Source organism: Channa argus, chromosome 1 (genome assembly GCF_033026475.1).
Source record: "Channa argus isolate prfri chromosome 1, Channa argus male v1.0, whole genome shotgun sequence".
In the NCBI taxonomy this organism is placed as follows: domain Eukaryota; kingdom Metazoa; phylum Chordata; class Actinopteri; order Anabantiformes; family Channidae; genus Channa; species Channa argus.
The window spans coordinates 15832013-15854072 of record NC_090197.1 but is presented as its reverse complement, the minus strand read 5'-3'; the positions used below and the strand labels follow the sequence as shown (position 1 = coordinate 15854072).

General features: G+C 39.2%; 1 protein-coding gene across 2 annotated transcripts; it reads left to right on the top strand.

Annotated features, from left to right (window-relative positions):
• Window positions 1-9489: 9489 nt before the first annotated feature.
• On the top strand, window positions 9490-19018 carry cibar1 (CBY1 interacting BAR domain containing 1). 2 transcript variants are annotated; one of them, XM_067501245.1, is made up of 8 exons: window positions 9492-9686; window positions 11357-11591; window positions 11711-11779; window positions 13164-13265; window positions 14078-14182; window positions 14449-14562; window positions 15602-15721; window positions 16651-19018. In XM_067501245.1, the coding sequence occupies exons 1-8, from the start codon at window positions 9637-9639 to the stop codon at window positions 16771-16773; spliced, it is 918 nt and encodes a 305-aa protein (XP_067357346.1). In that variant the 5' UTR covers window positions 9492-9636; the 3' UTR covers window positions 16774-19018. The 2 variants fall into 2 exon arrangements, with proteins under 2 accessions (XP_067357349.1, XP_067357346.1); XM_067501248.1 differs by lacking the exon at window positions 15602-15721 and having other exon boundaries at window positions 9490-9686.
• Window positions 19019-22060: the final 3042 nt, after the last annotated feature.

Below are 22060 nucleotides of genomic sequence, written 5' to 3'. Positions count from 1 at the left end.
GAAATCGAGAATCTTACACTACTACAGTTTTCACAGATGTAAGAAGCTATCTTACTCTCTGCAGCACACAGTGAAATCCTGCTCACCACCCACATTTAAAATCCACAGGGGTGGAAAGTTCATGTTGGATACGACTTTGCCTTTCTTCAAACAGCTGCATTTAGGCTGCATAAAATGGGACAAGTATGTACAAACCTTGTTCTTGTGTGCAAGAGTATTAATAACACCTATAATTCAAAGTAGTTATTAGGGGGCAAGGTGGGGCTATGATCACAGAGCTGTCACAAACCAAACTATCTGACGTCATGAACTTAGATCTGAAAACCCAGTGCCTTTGTTGGGTCCCAAAGGTCCTCAGCAGTCAGGGGGCTCTCTTGGACCTGGCTCCAGCCTCTTGATTTACACACGGCCATAAAATTCTAAATGGAGATGGGAGGCTAGTTGCTTAATTGACCTTTATTGGGCTTTCTGCTTCATTTGAAGACTGGATATTAAATTAACATGATAATTCAGGCCCAGCGTGTTAATGCCACTATTGCCCTCCTCACCCCCAACATTTTAATATCACCCTGTAACATTTATGGCTCCCATTGATTTAGTGCTGCTTTTTATTAACTGGCTTTAATTTTCCATATTGGCACAGACTTACACAAAGAAGATTTTATTCCAATTGAGCAGCATACTGTTACGGAATTAAGGGTTTATGAGGACATTTCTATTAAACCTCCTCTGTTCTCACTGTGGCACATATAGCCGGCAACATGAAAATGAGGCCTAATATGTGTAGGTGCAGCTCTGAGGCTGGTTAAAAGAGCAGAAGCTAGAGTACTTGTATCAGGTGTTAGTGGAATGGTTTAGTTATGTGTCACAGCAAAGTATTATGTATAAACATTGGCAGCACTACTTTGCATAGCAATAAAATTAGGTTTATAGGAAAAAATAATTTCTCTGGGATCCCATTTTCAGTTCACAGAGGTTTTGGCACAACTTAAATAGGGAGATTTTGTAATAACTATGGTAATGAAGACATGCAGTGCATCTACATAAAGAGCAACAGTTGTGTAAAAAAGTTATTTCCAGCACCTTTTCAATGTTTTGTGTGTTTTTATCTCTGTGTGTTTTTATCAACTTATCTGTATTTTATGTTGAAGTCGTATTTATCCTTCTGTTTTTCCCTTTCCCTGTCTCATGATGCCCATCATATCACATGCTGCTATGCAAAAATCTAGTCTATGTTGCAATGCAAACATTGTTCAGCAGACAGTATATATAACAAGGATTTTCATAGCACTTGTTAAGTTACACAGCCGTCCCAAGTGATAAGCAGGAGTTACAGTATGTGGCCTGATGGAAGAGAGCTCAGAGAGCACTACTGTCCTCTGCTGGCTGGGATGTGAATAAAAGTTATGACTGCCAGCAATTGAAGGTTAAGGAAGAAGTAGATAGAGTGTTATAACACTGTGGCAAACAATACTTAGGGATACTGATGCTAAATAAAAGTGACATTAGTGTTAATGCAGTGAGTATAGTCCTTCTGGGGACTGTAAATTTTAGCTTTTTAGCGATTTTAGATTGTGATTGTATTATTCCAACAGTTGTTTCTGTAATTTTGTCCATCCCATTTTTATAAAGCTAGGCTAAATTTCAGAAACACTTCCATGTAGAATGCAGTAAATGTAATTTACTGTAAGAAGCATCACATAAATGGTAAACGGTCTGAACTTTTCTACCATGTCTGTATCCAAATTACCTCAGTTGCTTTACCCATTCACACAAACCCTCACACACTGATGACAGGCAAGGTGTGTGTGTGTGTGTGAGTGAGTGAGTGGGTGAGAGGGAGAGAGAGAGAGATAGAGAGACAAAGAGAGAAAGAGTGAGAGACGGAGAAAGACACCACTTAAAATTTAGATGGGACCACAAATTCCCCACAAATAGAGACTAGCGAAATATACACACAAAGCCAGTCTGACAAAAAGCCAATAACCCACCAGCACATTAGAGGTGAATTGCTTTCTGGATGCAGCCCCTCTTACCCTCTCCTAAGTGGATGCATTATCATTTTGTCTGTCACAAAAAAACAGGAGCCAAAGAATATGAATATGCGTTTACATCTGTCTTCCATTAATATGCATGCCTGAATCCACATCTTAACACAAAGCCAATTTTCTGGCCATCTGGGGGATGGCTGCTAGAGGTAATGAATATTCTTTATGAATATGTTTTATTTTGTGAGGTGGCGATACATCATGAGCATGCCGCTATTTTTCTCCCTTCACTCACTTCTCTCTTCTGTCCCTCTCAATCCCTCTCTGCCTCTCAGAGGTGCTGGGAACCTTCACTGCACACGCTGATGAATTTAATTAAACTGTAAAGACAAGGGATGTATAAATGGACGGATGGAGCAAAGAAGCTTGGATGGAAAGAATGGAAAGTATCTTTTTACCACACGGGTTCTCCCTTTTTTTCACTAATAAAAGTCTTAATAAGCCACACACCTGCGCTGAATGGTGATGCTAGAGAGAGAATTACGGCAGAAGTTATTAGCTATTATGTCTTCTGCAGTAACTAGTTTGCAGTCCTGATGTTTATTTAATTTCTAAAGAAGCTTATGACTGAGATGCACGTCACAAAACGTACTCGTTTTACCATGTCTTGCACACAACCAAATTTGTCTTACAAGGTTAGATTTTAAAAAAGCTATTTAGCAGCATCTTCAATCAAGAATTAAAGCTTAGTTTTATAAATGAAATCACTTCTATCAAATGCATACAGTCATATACTATTGCTGAAAAACATGTTTTATAAAATATCACAAGTAGCTTGACTCTAGTAAAATATAATTACATTTCCCAAATAATTTCTGGCACAATTCCAAAAACTGCATCTCTGACATATGCTGTGCTGAGTTCCATGTTGCCTCATTATAGGGCACATACATTTTTATGACAGAGTTAAGAAATGAGGGTAGAAAGGTGGAGTGTAGTATATGTCAGCCTTTAGGCACCTTTATGTGTCACATGAATGATTTAGACGTCAGTGACAGTATTACTGTTGCTCGCACGTCTCTGGGGCCCTGGCACAGTCCACTGGCTAGTGGCGTCCTTTAATGATTTATGATTGAAGTTAGCCCGTGAAGTCCCCAGAGGATACTCCAGAGCACAGAGACACAGGGAGTGACCAGTTTTATGGCAGGACTGGGAATCAATTATGCTAACAGTGGCTAATGAATGCACTTGAGGGAACTGCTCCCCGCACTCAAGGGCCATTTTTTACCATTTGCATATTGATGGAAGGAGGACATTGGCCACTTTCATCTTGCTGTGATGGAGCACCATGAAAATGCACTTGTGTGTGTTCCTTTCATTCACGATGTACATCCCTTGGTTTCTTGTTGTGCACATGTCTCTTTTTGTTTGTTTGGTCTCTTTTATGCCAGTGGTTATCAATTAGCCCATGGCATCATGCTTATTCGGTTAATATATACTAAGAAGAACTGACCACACAAACAATTTTCTCACCACCTCTTGAAACTATTAAATAGATAGAATTCTGCCCTCAGTCTCTCACTCTTTTTTAATAGTCTGAAGTCATTTTCAATTAGACCCTTTTTGCAGTCGGTGGGTGAGGAGCCCTGGGAATGCTCCAGCTTTCCTTGAATGGACTCTTTTAGATCCTGTATGGGTCAAGAGAAATGATAGTGAGACTTTAACATGCATTAAAGTCATCTGTTTGCAAAGATCGGTGCCTGGCAATATGCCCACTCAGAAATCACTATATCTGATGCATTTCAGTGAAGTAAAGAAGGCTATGAATATGAAATGTGCTATGAATAAGTTATGTGGTGTTGGTAGTTGTGACACTTGAAAACAACTGGGTGTGAGATCAAGGTTTTTCAGAATGTAGAGATGTTACCTTCCTTGAAAATGAAGAAAATTATATATATAGGGCCAGAACTCTTCTTTAGTGGCTAATAAATATGAAGCCACAACAAGGAAATGGTTAGCTTGTCTTAGCAATAGCAAGATTGGAAACAGGGATTAGAGACAGCACAGTGGAGAAATGGTTAACACTGCTACCTCACAGCTAGAAGGTTGTGGGTTCCCGTACCTGCCGACTGTGACCTTTCTGTGTGGAATTTGCATGTTCTCCCTGTGCTTGTGTGGGTTTCTCACAGTCCAAAAACAAGCATATCAGGTTAACTGGTGACTCTAAATTTCCTATAGGTACCAGTTGAGGTCTTATTTGAAGGTTTGTGCTCGACTAATTCTTGGATGGTTACAGTTGTTGCCTGGTATGGACTTGGCAAAAATAAAACATACAGCACACAACTCCCCATTTTTAATCTTCAGTTGTTGTATAGATAAATTAAATCCTGAGGTGATTTGTGTTATGATATACTAAGCTAATATAATCACTTCCAAAATTTCTAACAATGTTTGGCAGCATGGCTGCAAGTTTATGCAAATTTCTATTGTCAATAATAAGGTAAAATCATGTGAAAAAACATACAAAAGGACCAAACTAAGCAAAAATAGTGGTAACACTAATTTACCAAACAACTGTAATAAAAAATACATTACTAGAGCATCGTACCTGAAGAAAATAAAGTTTGGATGCAAATAAACTCCTGAAAACTTCCATGAGTGGCGTTATCACACGGTGGAATAGACAGACAGAGGCAGTCAGGCAGTGTTGGAGGCTTCCACTAATTTGATCTGGTGACATTTTCTTCTCCAGCTCCTCAGGGGAAAAAGAGCAGCAGAGAGGGAGTTAGAACAGGAAGTGTTGGAGAGAGAGTGAGAGGCAGAGAGGGAAAAAAAGAGAACTATGGCCAAGGAGACACTAATGAACGCAGACAACAAAGACCCCAACCTGAGCTCCAAGCCCCTGGAGAAATGGAGAGGTTTTTCATTGGGTCAATAAAAGCACTGGACCGTGTCTTCGTAGGCTGGCCTTCAAGCATCCGCTTAACTGCAGAGGGAGGACTTTTGTTCAAGGTTGCTGGAGATGAAGGAGAACATCACTGAATTTCCTATCTGAAATATTCAGAGAGCATTTATTATGGCCATCTGTGCACTGGCAGAAAAGATCTGAAGCATCTTGTTTATGTGTGATGTAAATGTAATATGCATCTATATAAAGAGTTCATTGGGAGAAAGGCAATTGAGCAATGTGTGTCAGGAGCTACATCAGTTTATTTTATTTAAGCTACTCCGATGTAGATTATTAGGGTTTAGTTGAATAAAAATGCTGAACATAACAGGACTACAAGTCTTGATTATTATATGATAGATTTGAATCTTACAACCAATCAGTTCTTAATTTACAGACAGTTAAAATACTGAAAACTGAGTCTGAAGTATAGAGAGAGCATATATATGTTTCCCACTAGTTATTTCAGGGTTAATTTGTGCAAGATATTAGCTATGTGTACCTCTGCCAAATCAGAGGAATGCAGCAGTCAGAGGAAGGAGAGTGAGGTTAGCCAAAATCAGCACGACGAGATATTGACTCTTGGCTTGTAATTTCATTTTATGCACCAAGTGGCAAACAAGATATCACACTGTTCATAATCCTCAGTGTCCCTGAACACATACAAACACGCACACGCCACCCACAGACTCCTTCTAGTCATTAACAGAGAATCTTAAACCGTATGTGAGCCTCTGTGTGGGAGGAAGGCCTCGAGTCCGGGGTGTTCACACCAGGAATGACACCTGAAGGGCAAGAGTCAACACACACACATACAAACGCGCGAGGGGACACACACTTCATTGCCCCCCTAAATCCCCTCACGTCTGACATATGTCAGTCCCAATCTTTCAGCAGGCCACACATCTCTCCAGTGTCATACTGCTGCTCTGGCATACAGAACTGCAGAGAAGGGGGGGTGGAGTGGGTGAGGGTGCAATCAGGCACAGAACACAACAGAAGAAGCTGAAGAATGAACAAGAGGGCGCAGAGGGACAAAGACAGCAAGAGAGAGACAAGAGAGCAGGGAAGAGGCAGAGAGAGCTTCTGCTAGTGGTTGCTACTCTCTTGCTAATTGGTAAGTTGGAAACAACACCATCTGTTCTTTAAGAAAGTCAGATGCGCAATCTAAAAAGATGCCACCACTCCTGAATAAATTTACCAATAGCTGAGGCAAATAACTCAACAGCCCAAGGCTTCTTTCAACACAGAGATCCTGTAGGACGCTGCCATACAGGCTATATTTGTTATAATAGTTAAGGATTTTAAATCCTAGTCCTCGGGTGCTGAGACATGAGTTTGTCAAATCTTTTTTTCTGCAAGAAGCAATAATTCACAAACCACTTGCAAATTCATGTCTGTGTTTCAGGCAAAGTGAATAATGGGAGTAGATTGCCACTATGTGGCAGAGTAATGCAATCACACTGAAGAAACTGGGAAACAGCTGTGACTGCTTTGGATTATTATCCTATAATGTGATAGGTACATAACTATAAACCCAATGACAAAACTACATAAAGTCAGGGAGAAATATTTACACTATAATCATATTTATAGTGTAAATATATATGTATATATAAATAGCTGAGAGTGCAGGACTGCCAGCCTCTTAGCCCATGATGTAAGACACCTATATCTTCATACACTCATACTCACTCACTGCAAAAAAAAGACAAACACACACACACACACACTACGGATAAGGACAGGATTTACAATTTAAAACTCCTGCTATTTGTTTACAACTTGTACATTGTTCTGTATGGTTTTATCATTGTTTTATATGGGTTTATTTTGCAAAGGGAATTATACTCTGCACCTTGCAAATCTGTAAAAAGCATCTAAATAACTCTATAATCAGCAATAAACTAAGGCTGGATCCCTGAAAGAGCAGTAGACTAAAGGCACCAGTTTACATTCTGACATCAGCCATCACAAGCAGAGACACTGTACATTGTATAAAAACTTCAACAAAAAAATAAATCTTTACCAGCATGAGATGCAGAGACCAAAACCTAGGTCCTCTTGGGATTCCAGTCACACAACTAAATGCAATGACCGTGTTTTACATCGCCAATCTGTTACAGTGGGATCTCCCCTGCTTCAATCCCAAGGATGATTAAGCGTGATAATTAAGGTTTTTGGACATTTTCCACAGAGGAGCAGATGTGGCAGCTGGTGACATTCATGCATTTCCGAACACGGAGGAGGGAATTACAATGAGGCCTCCATTCATTTCAGTGATCACAAAGTCTGCTCTTGGCACCAGTTCTAAAACAGTCAAGCTGTTGTATAAAGAGACTATTTGTGGTCCTCGTTGTTGCGATGTGGGCAATGTACCTTGATCTGTTCGGGGAATTGTAGAAAGTGTCCAAATATCTGGATTTCTGGATTTTAATATCTGGGCTCAGGGCTTGATCCATCAGTGAGAATAAAGATCCAAAATCACATATGGTGGAAATTATTGCAGATTCCTTAACTATTAAAGTCTTAAATCATGTCATTACAGTGTATTCAGAAAAGGATATGTAATGTATAAGATTTAAAATGAAAAAAAAATCACATGTACATAAATATTCATCACCTTTGCTTAATACTTTGTTGAAGCAACTTTACAGTCTTAAGACTTTTTGAGTATTATGCTAAAAGCTTGACACGCCTGTTTTTGGGCAGTTTCTCTCATTCTCCTTTGCAGTACCTCTCAAGCTCCTTCAGGTTGTTTCAGATCTCCCCAGAGATGATCAATAGGGTTCAAGTCTGGGCTCTAGCTGGGCCACTCACGGACATTAGGAGAGTTGTACTGGAGTTGTACTCTATCCACTTCTTTGGGTCTTTGCCCTGTTGAAAGTTTGAGGTCCAGACTGGAATACTTTTTCATCAAGGCTGTCTCTGTACATTACTGCACTCATCTTTTCCTCGATCCTTACTAGTCTCCCGCTTCCTACTACTGAAAAACAGCATGATCCTGCCACCACAATTCTTTACAGTAGGGATGGCATTAGCCAGGTGGTTAGCGGTGCCTCGTTTCCTCCAGACATGACACTTGGCATTCAGGCCAAAGAGTTCAATCTTTGTTTCATCAAACCAGAGAATTTGGTTTCTCATGGTCTGAGAGTCCTTCCGGTTCCCTTTGCCAAACTCCAGGCAGGATGTCATGTGCCTTTTACTGAGAAGTGGTTTCTTTCTGGCCACTCTACCATACAGGGCCTTCCCCAGATCTGTGCTTCGATAAAACACTGTCTCTAATGTCTACCGACAGTTCCTTGGACTTCATGGCATTGTTAACTGTGAGACCTTATATAGACAGGTGTATGCTTTTCCAAATCATTTCCAATCAACTGAACTGAAACATCTCAAAGATGATCAATGGAAACAGGATGCACCAGAGCTCAATTTTCAAAGGCTGTGTATACTAATTTACGTGTGATTTTTATTTTTAAATAATTTGCAAAGATTTCATGCTTTTCATACGTCTTTCATGTTATCATTATGGAGTATTGTTTGTAGAATTTTAAGTAAAATAATAAAGGTAATCCATTTTTGAATACTTTCTGAAAGCACTGTATGTACTGTATATATCTTTTTTGTATCTACACAGATTGGTGTAAAAAGAAATTCCAATGCTCAAACAATGCTAAGATAATATTTATTAAATCCCTGCCAGAAATTCAGACCGAACAGGAAGATGAATAAAAATGTATTGTTGTATGAATTACTAATTTTGCAAGCGCTCGTGTTCTAAGTTAAACAGTACAATATATAATAATAATATTTACAACCTAAGGGGTCAAAACACTCTAATATTCCTAAATAAATACATAGCATGTGCTTTATGTAGGGTGTACTATACTTTACAACAAGGAAATTTTTTTCCTTTCCAGGTACAATGGAGAAAGAACTGAAAATTTAAAATGGCATGCCGAAAAATACAATAATGGTATAATAAAGTACAGTACAAAGATTTGGTTGTACATATTAGGAGCCATTGATTTTAGTTCTGGAGGCATTAAATGTGTTCAGTCTAACTGGCAGGTAGATACAGAAAAAGTGAACAGAACTCTTTTTTTGGATAATGCTGTTGTAGCAACATCACATAAAGATAAAGCTTCTGTAGAAAAGATACTGAGAGCAAAGGAGGAGACGATTGCAGAAGTTTGCCTTACGGATAACAGGTTTTCTCTTCATTCAGGAAAAACCGATACCATCTGTTTTGAAAAAAAATTCAGAATTTTGAATGAGGAGGTAAAACCAGTACAGCGAAAATGACTGATGACTTTATTCAGCTCCCAAAATCAAAATTAAGACAACGTTTTTATTCTTCAAAGATCATCAGAAATCATTGCAATTTTTGCTTAAAATATCAATGATGGCATCAAGTATTTTATTAGGTCATAAAACATAAAACAGTATACATTTACAGTATATTACCTTTACTTTCTAAAACCAAAAGCTTCTGTCTTCGCTAAAGCCAGAAAGGGGCGACGATGCGAACGACCCAATTACCCAGAATGCATTCCTCAACCGGAAGCTTCCAGTGAGGGATCCATGGAAACGATAGACTGCGTGCTAGCCATGGAAAGAGAGCACAGTTAGCTAAAGTTAGTGTTAAATCTGGGACCAGATAGAATTGGATGTACAGTGACTGGGCTAAAGTTACACTATATGTACCGACTTTCTGCAAAGATGAGTCGGACGCCCGATGCGAGAGCAAGGTATGAGATGTCCAACATTTTAAATAAAATCCCGTTAGCGAAAGCAGTGAGGATCAAAGAATTAGCGTTAACGTTAGCTAACTGCTAGTTATGCGTTCACGCGTTACACGTACAGGTAACAGGTATTACAAATACGAAACCAAAATATGAACCGGGAACGTTTACCAAAAAAATTATCCAGACTATAAACCTAAAGATATAAAGATGTAACTTGGTAAATGTAGCTTTCAGACAAATAAATTTAACCTAAAGTGCATATGCATCCGGCATAGTTACCACCAAGGAAAGCCCAAACTGACACCACGACATAGCATATCCTTTGAGTGACTTGTGCCTGCCCGCATGAGCGAAATTGCAGGTCCCCTGCTGGACACTATTGGGCAAAGGGGTCAGTTATTGCCACCTGTCCTTGTGGTTCATAAACATCTGGACTGAAAAGAAGCAGTCAGCGAGGCTGGGGGAAAGCACACTCAGGATGGGTGCACTTCAGGGATGCATCCTCTCCCCAGTGCTCTACTCTCTCTACACAAATGATTGCGCATCCATTCACCTGGCTGTCAAACTCCTGAAATTTGCAGATGACAAAGACAGCGGTGGGTCTGCCTACACACAGGAAAATAAACAGCTGAACCTCTGGTGCAGTGCAGTCATAGCTGAACACACCCAAGACTATGGAGAGGACATTGGATTTGAAGAATCCCTTAAGAGTAATGCCACTGACCATACATAACTGCATTGTATCAACTGTAGACAATTTCTTGGATCTACAGTCTCCAAAGACTTGGAATAGGGATCCAACATCAACACAATCATTGAAGAAGCCCAGCAGAGGATGAACTTTCTGGGTCAGCTCAGGAATTTGCCTCCACAACTGCAGATCTAATTCTACATCATATTAATTGAGTTTGTTCTCTGCAAATCCATTACTGCCTGGTCTAAACAATAGAAACAGAGACTACAAGCGATGCTTAGGGCTGCAGAAATGATGATTGGTGCAGATCTGTACACCTAAACATCCTTCTCAGATGAACAGTTAAGCATGGGGTAACCGTGGTGCATACAAGTCATACAATGTTGGGATGCAGAAGGCCGCTGGATCAAATCCCACCTCACCAGGTGTGGCCCCACCCAGCCATCAAGGGCTACCTTGGTGCTGGTCCCGAGCCCAGATAAAATGGGAGGGTTTCAGCAGTAAGGGCATCCAGGGTAAAAACTCGTAGCAACACTGTAGCGACCCTTAAGGGAAAAGCTGAAAGTCACTAATCTATTTTAGATCAGTGACTATTTAGATTAAAATACAAGCCACTACTGCACATAAAAGTCCTACCCTATGTGTATAAATTTACCCACTTTATTATACTTACATAACCATATGTAAGATTCTTTCTCACTTAGCTTACTTGCTTATATATAAGAACAGTATGTCATATTGTGCTTGTGTTTTTCAGTGTCTAACTTTCTTGTTTTTGGTACTGTCTGTAAGAATGTTATTAGAGCCACACATCACATTCAAAAGATGTTTTGGTTATCCAACATTATTACGCCTTACCTATAGATAAAGGATAAAAATCCATATTTTTATTTCTTGTATTTGTAGTTGTATTTCTTTGCACTTTGGCATCAACTGCTTGTTCATTACTGCTATTAATGTTGTTCACCACCCTCCCCAGGGACAACCAGACAAGAAAGATCCAGGAAAATATCACCAATGTAGAGAAGCATTTTGGAGAGATGTGCCAAATGTTTGCTGCCTATGTTCGTAAAACAGCGAGGCTACGAGACAAGGCAGATCTCCTAGTTCGAGAAATGGGCTCATATGCAGACACAGAAACACCAAACCTGAAAAGGGGTATGAAGCAGTTCGCTGATCACTTGGCCAAGATTCAAGACTACCGCCAAGCTGAGGTAAAACTGTAGTAATTTACTTCCTGCTGCCCTAGTTTCAATCGTAACTTTGTCTTTACTATTATTGTCTACATTTGTTGAGTAAGAAAACCCATAATGTGAAATTGCTTGCCTTACAGGTAGAAAGACTTGAGGCAAAAGTCATTGAGCCATTAAAAAGCTATGGAGCTGTAGTGAAACGTAAAAGGGTATGTGTTATTTTGTGCTCATTCCAAGTGAACCAAATGATATTGGCAAAGCATAATCATCAAGTATTGTAACATTAGTGCTCCTGAGTCAGAACACATTAACAAAAATATCTTATGGTATATTATGGTAATGCAAAAATGTTAAATATAATAACTTTTGTGTAGTCTGCCATTTCTTTTGACATAAGACATCAGTTTAACTATAGTTATGGAGATGTGTACAAAGGGCTGCAGTAGCTGCCAGTGATATAAACTGTCAAATAGACATCACTGGACCAGAAATGTTTCAAAGCATCAAACGTGGTGAGCTTGTGTTCGCCCCTGTGCTTGCTCTTCTACATACATACACACACTTGATGAAATAGGCTCATAGGAGTTTAGTAACTGTATCTACGTTCACTTAAGTAACCAGGTTAGAGTCGGCTTTCTCAGCAAAGGTGATTTCTTAACTGTCATGTAAACGGGAAAAGCTGTTTTCCGAAATTGGGGTAAAGGATTAGAGAAACCAGGTTTCCCCACATAGAGTACTGTCAGAATGCGCTGAATTCTTTGCCATTTATACGTTTTATCTATACATTTATACTTTGTCCAGCTGCGCGTGCAAGTGACAAAAGGCTGCAATGTGTAACTGTGTGAAAGGCTGAATGAAAGGAGAGAGCATCAGTTAAAATCTGTGTACCAGTCAGAGGTAGAGAAGGAATCAGATTACTGCAGGTTTCTTAAGTGCATGTAAACAGAGTTCCCCAATTATCCGAGAAAGCTGATTTCTCAGGTTACCACTGCTACTCAAGTGAATGGAAATACAGTGTTAGGAGGCTGCTTGGGTCAAAATAAACTTATTGTTATTGTTACCCTGCATGACCACATGGTGGCAGTATTGATTTTATTATAATATCGAACTCAGGAAACTCAGTTTAAGTTGGTACCAGCTTCTAAACTCTATTAGTATCATGTTTTCGACAGTCTCACAACCAAATTTATGATCTTAAAATTAGTTCACATTGTATTTATGATTTTTGGAGTTAACAAAAAAAGGTGCATTTTACTTTTCCTCGCATGTACTCAGTGATTCAGTCCACTTTGAGAATGAGTATGACAGGTTAATTGTGTACATAGTGAACATGCTAATTTGTAATTAAATCTGGCTAAATGAGTTAATCTGATTTTTGTTTTTCATTTTCTGTTATAATTTAAGTAACATATAATTTGGCCTGTTTAAGATGACACACACACACAACAGGGTGCACTTAATCTGCTAGTGTTGAGAAAAACCAAATTCTTCTTAGATTATGGTCTTTGTATTTAACACTGACTAAATTTCTAAGTATTTGACTACCATTGTTAATTTTTATAATGACTACTGTGTGCTTGTGCATCCATGTAGGAGGATCTGAAGACAACTCAGAGTGCCAGAGAAAGAGAAGCCAAACAGATGGCTCAGCTTGAGAGGACCAGACAGAGAAACCCCTCAGACAGGCAGATCATTGTATCCTTGTTTCTCTTTTATTCTTAAATGATCTATATTGAAATGGGCAAAACAGTTTATTGTTACAAAAATATGTCTATACATTTGAATGCAGGTGACATCATATGTAGATATGCATTTCTTATTAGTTATTGATTCTGATGTTGCAGGAAAAATATGTGTGATCCATTTTGAATATTTGTCTTGCAAAGTTTTAAATAACAGTTTGCAATATGGATCCTCTTGCAGAGGCATAATAAACACAAACAACAAGGTGATGTTTATATGTGGTTTCCTTGACTAAACCTCCAGTCTCAGGTGTGTCCTATGTAAATAGTGGACCTCATCACTGGTGACGTGTGACCACAATGATGACACGTATTTCAGTTACTTTAAACTGGCAGTGCAACATCAACTGAAATCATCCTCTCTCTCTCTCTCTCTCTCTCTCTCTCTCTCTCTCTCTCTCTCTCTCTCTCTCTCTCTCTCTCTCTCTCTCTCTCTCTCTCTCTCTCTCTCTCTCTCTCTCTCTCTGTGTGTGTGTGTATATATACACACACACACACATATACAATATACACATACACATATACAATACTGCTTTACATCAGTTATACTAATTTTTAGTAGTTTTGTGTATCGTCAATTAGATATTGTCTTGTGTGTCAAGTTTTCATTTTATATTAAATCAGTTTTGGGATTGAAAGTTTATACACCATAGACACATTAGTAATGAAATTAACACCATCTTTTAGTTTGATGTTGTATTTTTTCTTTCTTTCTCTTTCCCTGTTTTCCTTCTTTACCTTCTTTTTTTTCTTTTTCACACTCAGGCCGAAAGTGAGCTTCAGAGGGCAACCATGGATGCCACACGAACCACCCGGCAGCTGGAGGAGACCATAGATGAGTTTGAGAAGCAGAAGATAAGGGACATCAAGGTCTGCTGTTTTAACCTCTGACCTTTTTATCTACTTCAGAATTTGAGCTGAAAATTCAGTTGTGGTAAATAAATATCCACTTACATCACTGGTGATAGTGAAATGAAACCAGACAGTGATAATTATGAGGTTTTTGTTGTTTAGGAAAATCAGTGTTTTGTCATTTCAGAACTCCTTTCGTGTCTTGTGGCCAGCAGGCAGTTGTGATTCATTGGTGTCAAAAACTATCCAGTACTTAAATGTTGTGCTTGTCTTTTTCCTTATAGAAAATTTTTGGTGAGTTTGTGACCGTGGAGATGTCATTTCATGCCAAGGCGTTGGAGGTATACACACTGGCCTATCAGAGCATTCAAAGTGTGGATGAGGAGGAGGACCTAGAGGTAGGCTGATGCACTGCTCAAGCTTGTTTTTAACCTGACATGAATATTGTGGGTTATGTATAGTAAAATGTAGGTTAAGACAAAGTGTTGACCTGAGAGAATCAATGGATTGTCACTGACACTCACTTCTAGGGGAATTTAAAAATGACTGCATAATTAGAGCTATAAGCTGATTATTTTTTATGTACACCCCCTGCTATTCACTTGATTAACCTGATGGTTATATTTAACAACTCTCAACTGTCATGGTCTTACACACCCATTACTCATTGACTCATGGCTCATACGTACTCTATAGTCCACACCCTTCAACTGATGGGGTAACAACTTTAAAGTAAGCTGCAGCGACTACTGCACAATTCAGACTTGTGCTAGCTACTCTTTCTGTTTACAATTTCGTTTGAGAGGTTTGCTAAACTATTTTAAGAGTTAAAACCTGTGGTGAGAAGACAAAAGATCAATGCTATTCAGTTAGTGAATTCCTCCTGAAGATGCCCTTGTGCTATTTTCCTCCACCCCTCGCCATCTCATCTGTGTGTTTTTGCACTGAATCATCCCTCTTCCGTTCATATTGAAGCGAAACTCCTCACCCAGACAAGGCTGTTTTTCAATGACTCATAGTACAAAGCAGGAGAGATTGAATCATCTGAAAAAGGCACAATGACAGGCATGAAGATAATCCTGATCAAGGGTTCCTGTGGAATCTATTTTCTATACAGTGAAAACCATTGGTGTGGTTTAAATGGCAGTTTGATGTGCTGTCAGTCATACCTTCTGACGTGCTTAATATGTGTGTAACTAACGCAGATTGCCAGCCTAGTCCTCGTTTTGCTTGGTATTCAACATTGAAGAGTATTTCTTCGTGGTGTTTTTCCCTGAAACTTGGTTTTATATGTACATGATATAAAATAATGCCTAGAAAAACCCAAAATGCCTCACTGTATATATTGAGTCTGTGTACACTGTGGCCATTTACAGTCATGCCTTCACGATTATGGACATTTGTGTTTAAGAATAGCGCCTCCTATGTCTTTGGCAGGTGTTCAGGAGTTCGCTGCACCCCCCTGACTACCAGTCACGCTTAGACATAGTGCGAGCTAATTCCAAAACCTCCCTCGATCTCACTGGGTCCTTCCTGAGTACATCAGGGACCTTACAGGTAAGATAAGGACAGTGCACAGATGTTCAGACAAAACTAGAATTCCCTAGAAGATCCCTCTTTGACTAAGCTTCTGTTATGGCATGGCTTTTCATCTTTTGACATTTCAGCTGCAAGCTCAATTTTTAAAAATCCCTTCTTCTGAAACTCAGTTTTCCTCATACCAGTAGAGAATGGTGCCCAGTAACACTGACTCTTATCAGTTGTGCCAATACTAATGTGCTGCATCACCCCAGTCATCTTTCGCATTGAATTTCCACATGCCATAGCATGCCAGTAAAATCAAGCATTTCCTCCTACATTCAGTAATGCCACATCTCAACAGTATTACTGCACCAACTTGTACAGTCTCTTGTACTTGTCTCCTCTCTTTTACTAAAGGAATATAGTTTTATATTTATCTTCTGTAGGACTTCCCCAGGCCCAGATTTTAGCTCATACAGACACATTACAGTTCACTGTCATTTCAATGGGCCTCAAACACATCTTGTGTCACATTATATTTTGTTTCTATGATTAAGATTGATTTTATCTCTGAAACAAAAACGCACCTCAAGTGCACAGCTACAAAAGTGGATTTCAGACCCTGTTTTTACAGTGGATAAAATTACAGAGGAATGTTGCTAACAAAAGCAAATTATTACACTGCACATATAGAAAGTTCCGTTCTTAGATTATAGATAAAAGAAACACATTTATATATATAGTAACATGCTCGAAATATTTACGCATGTAATCTGCGAAGGTTTGTGTCTTTGCACCTTGGGGTGTGTTCACCTTTGTTTCTGTATTGTCTCTTCTCCCAACCATAACCCTGTAGAGAAAAGAAATGTTCAGAATGAAACAAATTCTGCGGAAGCCCCAATTGTTCTCAATGACTGGCTGTTAAGTGTTTTAGCTGCATAGTAACTGTTCATTTGTTGTCACAGCAACAAAGAGCTTGTAACAGGCAGACAAGCAGAGAGGAGGAGGAAGAGGACGATGAAGAGGAAGATAATTCTGAAGAGGAGGATGATGACGAGGATGAAGAGGACACAGATGATGAAAATTAAATTTTCTTAAATTGAGTTTGTCTACAAAATCTGTATTAACTGTTTTACAGTGTTGTAAGGAAAGTTGTCATTGCCGCTTCACATGCAGGTGCTCTAATCAGTATTGTAATGTTGGTGTAGTTTAGTTATGTGAAGCTTTGAAAGAGACCATGTTGTTCTTTACCACCAGAAATTGCCAAATGTTCGTCTTAGTTATATTTTTGTATCACACAAAGAAGCAAAATGTGTATTAAATTGTCATTTGTGCAGCAATTCAATGAATTGCTGTTCTATAAAAGTACATGGTGTGCCCCTCGGTTGATTTGCAGCAGGGAGTTTGATTGTTATTTTAGAAATTGTATGAATAAGTCACAGTAGGTATGTGACAACTGCCACTGAAAGTGACTCATATCATATCATCTCTCTATCTCCATAGACATGCAAAAGTGGTACAAATGAAGCTGGGGACAAACTGCACGTATATCTATATACGAGTGTGTGTGTGTGATAAGACACTACATATATGCATATGACACTTTATGAATCCAATTATGTGCATGTGTGTTACAGCTTTCTCTCACAGCCACTGTGTTGGCTGATGGCTCCTATGTGTTTTTAGGATGAGTCATTTAACACATTTGTTATTCCTAGCCCATGTCATGGCGAGCATTTTTCTGCCTCTGGACTTATACACACACAAATGCTTATCTGTTTGACAAACAAACAGTATAATCGCACTTAGACACGTGCACACATTAAAGCCATTGCACGAGCAACAGCAATTTCATTTTTTCATATAGAAAACATGAGGGCTACCGAAACCTCCTTTACAGCAGCACTAGTTATCTCAGTGGCTTGGTGAGATAACAGCTGCGTAGGTAGTGTGTCATCAGACCTCTGTACAACAGCACCTAAATGCATATAAAGGTTAATGTGTATGCAAACACAGTTACACTCTCACGTACCAGTTTGACTTTGGTGTATTGTGGATTTGAATGACCTGCTTTGCAATGAGTCATCAACCTATAAAGTGTGTATTTATGTGAGCCAGTGAGTCAGAGAACTTTTCCAACCATGGATGTACAGTACCTAAAGTCTCCACTCCCTGATCACAGAAAAGAAGAAAGGATAGTGACCAGTGAGGGAAAAGGGTCTGAAAGAATCGAAAAGAAGCAGCCAATGAAAAGAAAGACCAATGTTCATGTTAGCCAAGAGTTAAGTTACAAAGGAGTCAAGAGGTGGTTATGACTCATCGACCGTTGAAAACAAAAGCTTAAAAACAAACAGGTATAACCATGCAGGAAACCAGATGTGAGAAAACAGGAGTAGTGGGGAAAAGAGGGACAGATGAGAGAGGTCGGTCATAACCCCGGGTGCTTATCATTGACTCTGACTCATTGCCACTCCTGTCAAATCCAACACCCACGGCACATTTCACCCTCATGCAACCACTTTCATTTGCAGCATGTTTTCCCCTGAGGCATATGCCACTGATCTTACGTTGTCAGATGCCTTTTAGTGTGCCACAGGCTTTTCTTCTTTCAACATCAAACTTAAATAGTTTTTCTTCAAATACTGTTTTGCAAATGCCTTCCAAACTCACCAATGAATACAAGTGCTGTCACCTTCATTTATCTGAGATAGAGCATTAGAGAAACCTTTGTTGAGTCCCTGTGCTACAGCTCCCCTAATCTACCATCAGAGGGTGGTATTTTTCTTACCTGGACTCTTTCATTTGAGAAACAGTGGTATGGAGACATTATGTTCTTTTCTACCTGTGGGTAGCTGCAGTGTGTGTATGTTTGGCCTCTTATCGGCTACCTCTCTAGAAAAGCAGAATGGTGGCGTTTTGAAAGCCACAACACAGAGCTTTGAACTGCAAGACAAAAACCTCCAGATACAGTATGTAAGGTATTTTCTGCATCTGCATCAACTTGATTTTAAGACTGACTCATCTTTGTGTTTGCAAACAAAACTGACTGAGATGTGCAAGGTTTCCAAAATAGTTGGGTTAATAGTTAATAGTAGATCAATACACGGTGTCCACCGCATCTGTGTTAATGAGAGCTTTATCACTATAACACTGTGAAATGGATGTTGATTCAGTGTTCCAACTCGGAGGCTGGCACAAATTTAAGATTATGTGAATTGTACATACACGAGATTTCATATTTTGCTCCTCCTTTTAGCTGCAAAGCTTCTCCTGTTAAAATGTGTAGGACATTGACGCATAGGTTAATCAAATAAAGGCAGTTTGTGTGATGGAGATTGGCTCTTCGCATAGAAGTGGCACACAAAGAAGTAAGGATTCCCTCTTCTCCCCTTCTGACTCATCTGCAGTAATTTTCAATGGCAAATGTGAATCTGTTTGTGTGTGTGTGTGTGTTTGCATGAAAAAGCATAAGCGCATGTTATTTATCAAATAAATCCTCTATTCGTATTTATTAAGCCACATTTGGCTACAGAAGACATTATGTCTATGGATATAAAGTATATTCATATGTGAATATATGTGCATTTGTTCCATAGAGTCATACAGTGCAGTTGTTTGGAATATTAAATACAGTGCCGTGCTGGCGGCTGTTATAAAATCAAGAGGCAGCATAGCCGGAGTGTGACTCACACACTGACTCACTGACACCGCTGCCATGGCGTGTGTATGTGTGTGTGTGTGTCTCACACTCTCACACACACACACGCACACACGTTCCTCTGAGACCTGCTGTGTGTTCTAAGAACTCTGAACCCTTTCACATTCCCTGGATTTCACATCAGCAAGCACGGTTACACTCGTGTGTGAGCAAAAGTGTGTCTCCTTTCCATAAAAGCATATGTGCTAAGCATGTGAAATGTTCAGAAAAAAGATCTGCACAATAGCTCCCAGGTGATTTAATTTACCAGAGCAATGTTTCCTCGGAAGTAGAACAAGTAATATATACAGCTGCAAAGCTATTACCTGCACGATTCAGGTTCAGAATCTGCTCAACTTGCATGCAAAACATTCCTTTATTGCCAGGACAACCATTAAAAACTTTAGCAATAATAGGTAACTCTTTATTTTAGAGTCCATTAATTCCAGTCCATTTTCGAATAATATCCTTAGATGTTTCTGGAAAATAAACATATTCAGTAATTTGGTACTAATTATACCATAGGTAAAAGAGAGAGTTCAGTTGGCACACCCAGGTTATTTCTAAATGCCAAGCTAGCACAATGTCGATACCTTCATCAGGAGGATAATTGGTGAGCTACTTCTGCAAAATTCAAAATGAGAATAATAAAATTAAAGAATACTGTTTATGTACTGGGGTTTATAATAAGCAGTTTCTGTGACTGAAAATACTAGTACGGAAATATATATCTGTAATATGTCAGTTTGGTCTCTAAACTTTAACAAAATCCTCCTGAAATAGGAGATTCATAAAAACACCACACAAGCACATATTACAGTTTTTTTTTCGATTGCTAAACGACAGTGGGCACAACTGGAGTCACATGTGCAAAACTCAAACTACAGTCTGCACAGCAGCAGTTCATGTGAACCAAACTCTAGTTCATTTTTCATTGCTTGAACACAGTTTTTAAAACTCTACACACTTATCCCATGACTTTAACCACAACCTGCACAACACTGTGGATTTACAGCACTTTGTTCAAATGCTAACACACTGCTGTCAAAACTGTGAACCACACATTCAAAACAGAATAGATTTCAGCCTTGTGCCTTTCAAACACTGCTCATTGCAATTTCAGCTGAAAGGCTAAGCAGGTGTCTTGTTTTAGACTTGTTAGTGAACACACACACACACACATATATATAGATAGAGTTTAGAAAGACTAATTTTGGAAACCTGTGGCCTGATGCTAGAGAGAGGCAGGATTAGCCCCTCAACTATTTTAGTTTCTACCTTTTTTCTCATTACTGTAATTACTACAGACTATTGATAGCTCAGTTGGTAAAGGCAGTCATCCACGGACCATAGGGTCAGTGGTTTGATCCCCGGCCCTGGCTATATGTCAAACTGTCCCTGGGCAAGACACTGAACCCCTAACAGCCCATTCCCCTCTCCAGCTGTGCAGTGCTGGTCCAAGCCCGGTAAAAATTGGGGAGGGTTGTGTCAGGAAGGGCATCCGGCGTAGTAAACTGTGCCAAATCAACATGCGGACAATGATCCTCTGTGGCAACCCTGAACTCACGGGGTAAGCCGAAAGGCAAAAAACTACAGGCTATTGAAGCAAACTGCTAAAAAAGTTTTTTTTTTTAACTCTCAGTGTGTTCTGACTGACAGTGTGTGTTACCTCAGTGAGGGTTTTGCATAGTGTTTGGCTGCACTGAGCCTGTTTTGAGTCATGTGCTAAGAGCTGTGTTGCTTGGAATGAGTTTTGCAGGTGATGTGAACTGTTTAGCTCAGGTGACTGTTGGTAGTGCAGACTGTAAGTTAGAGTTTTGCACATGTAGCTCCAGTTGTGCTTACTGTCGTTTAGCAATTGAAAAAAACTGTAAGTGTAATATTTTACATACACTCAGTCAAATGTATATGAATAAGATAAGGTATTCAAACAAAATTAAACAAATCAACAGAAATGACCTCCTGGGGCAAAGGAACAAAATCTATTCATATTAAAAATCTGTAAAAGATTAGAAAAAGTAATCACATTTAAAAAATAAAAAAAAACACTGACAAAGCAGGACCGTGGTGATTTCATGATTTTGAGACCTTGCACAGCACCTGTATGTCTTGCCAAGTAACTTCTCATCCTCCTGTTCCTTTGATATATGGACCAAAATGAAAGGCATCATAACTCATGTCAAAGGCGGTAAGTCATCACAGTTATTGTACAGTATTTGTCCCACATTCCTGATCGTGGGTGCTTACATAAATCACAGGATGCCTGTCTTATACCAAGCATACAATGAAGTCAATTTGTGATTGTATTTGTATGTGTCAACATTGTGCCCCTGTGCTCTGTCACAGTATATCTTGTGACAGTGATGAAGCAGAAAGTGACTTCTTTTTGTACTTTCTAAAGCATGATAGTCGTGTCACTTGGATATCCCCACTCAGCATAAATCACTGTTTAAGATTAAGAGGGAAGTGAGACACATGGTGTGTACATGGGTGTGTGTTCTCTTCAGAGCAATTCTGATGTATGGTTATATATTCCAAAGAAAAAATAAGTCCCAGAAAAAGGCCAGTCTTGCATGGAAATGTGTATTTTTTTTTTTTTTTTTACTTCCATAAAGTATGCAGGATCCCACAGGTCATGTGAAAGATCTTATGGGAAAAAAAGACGGAAAGAGTGTGTG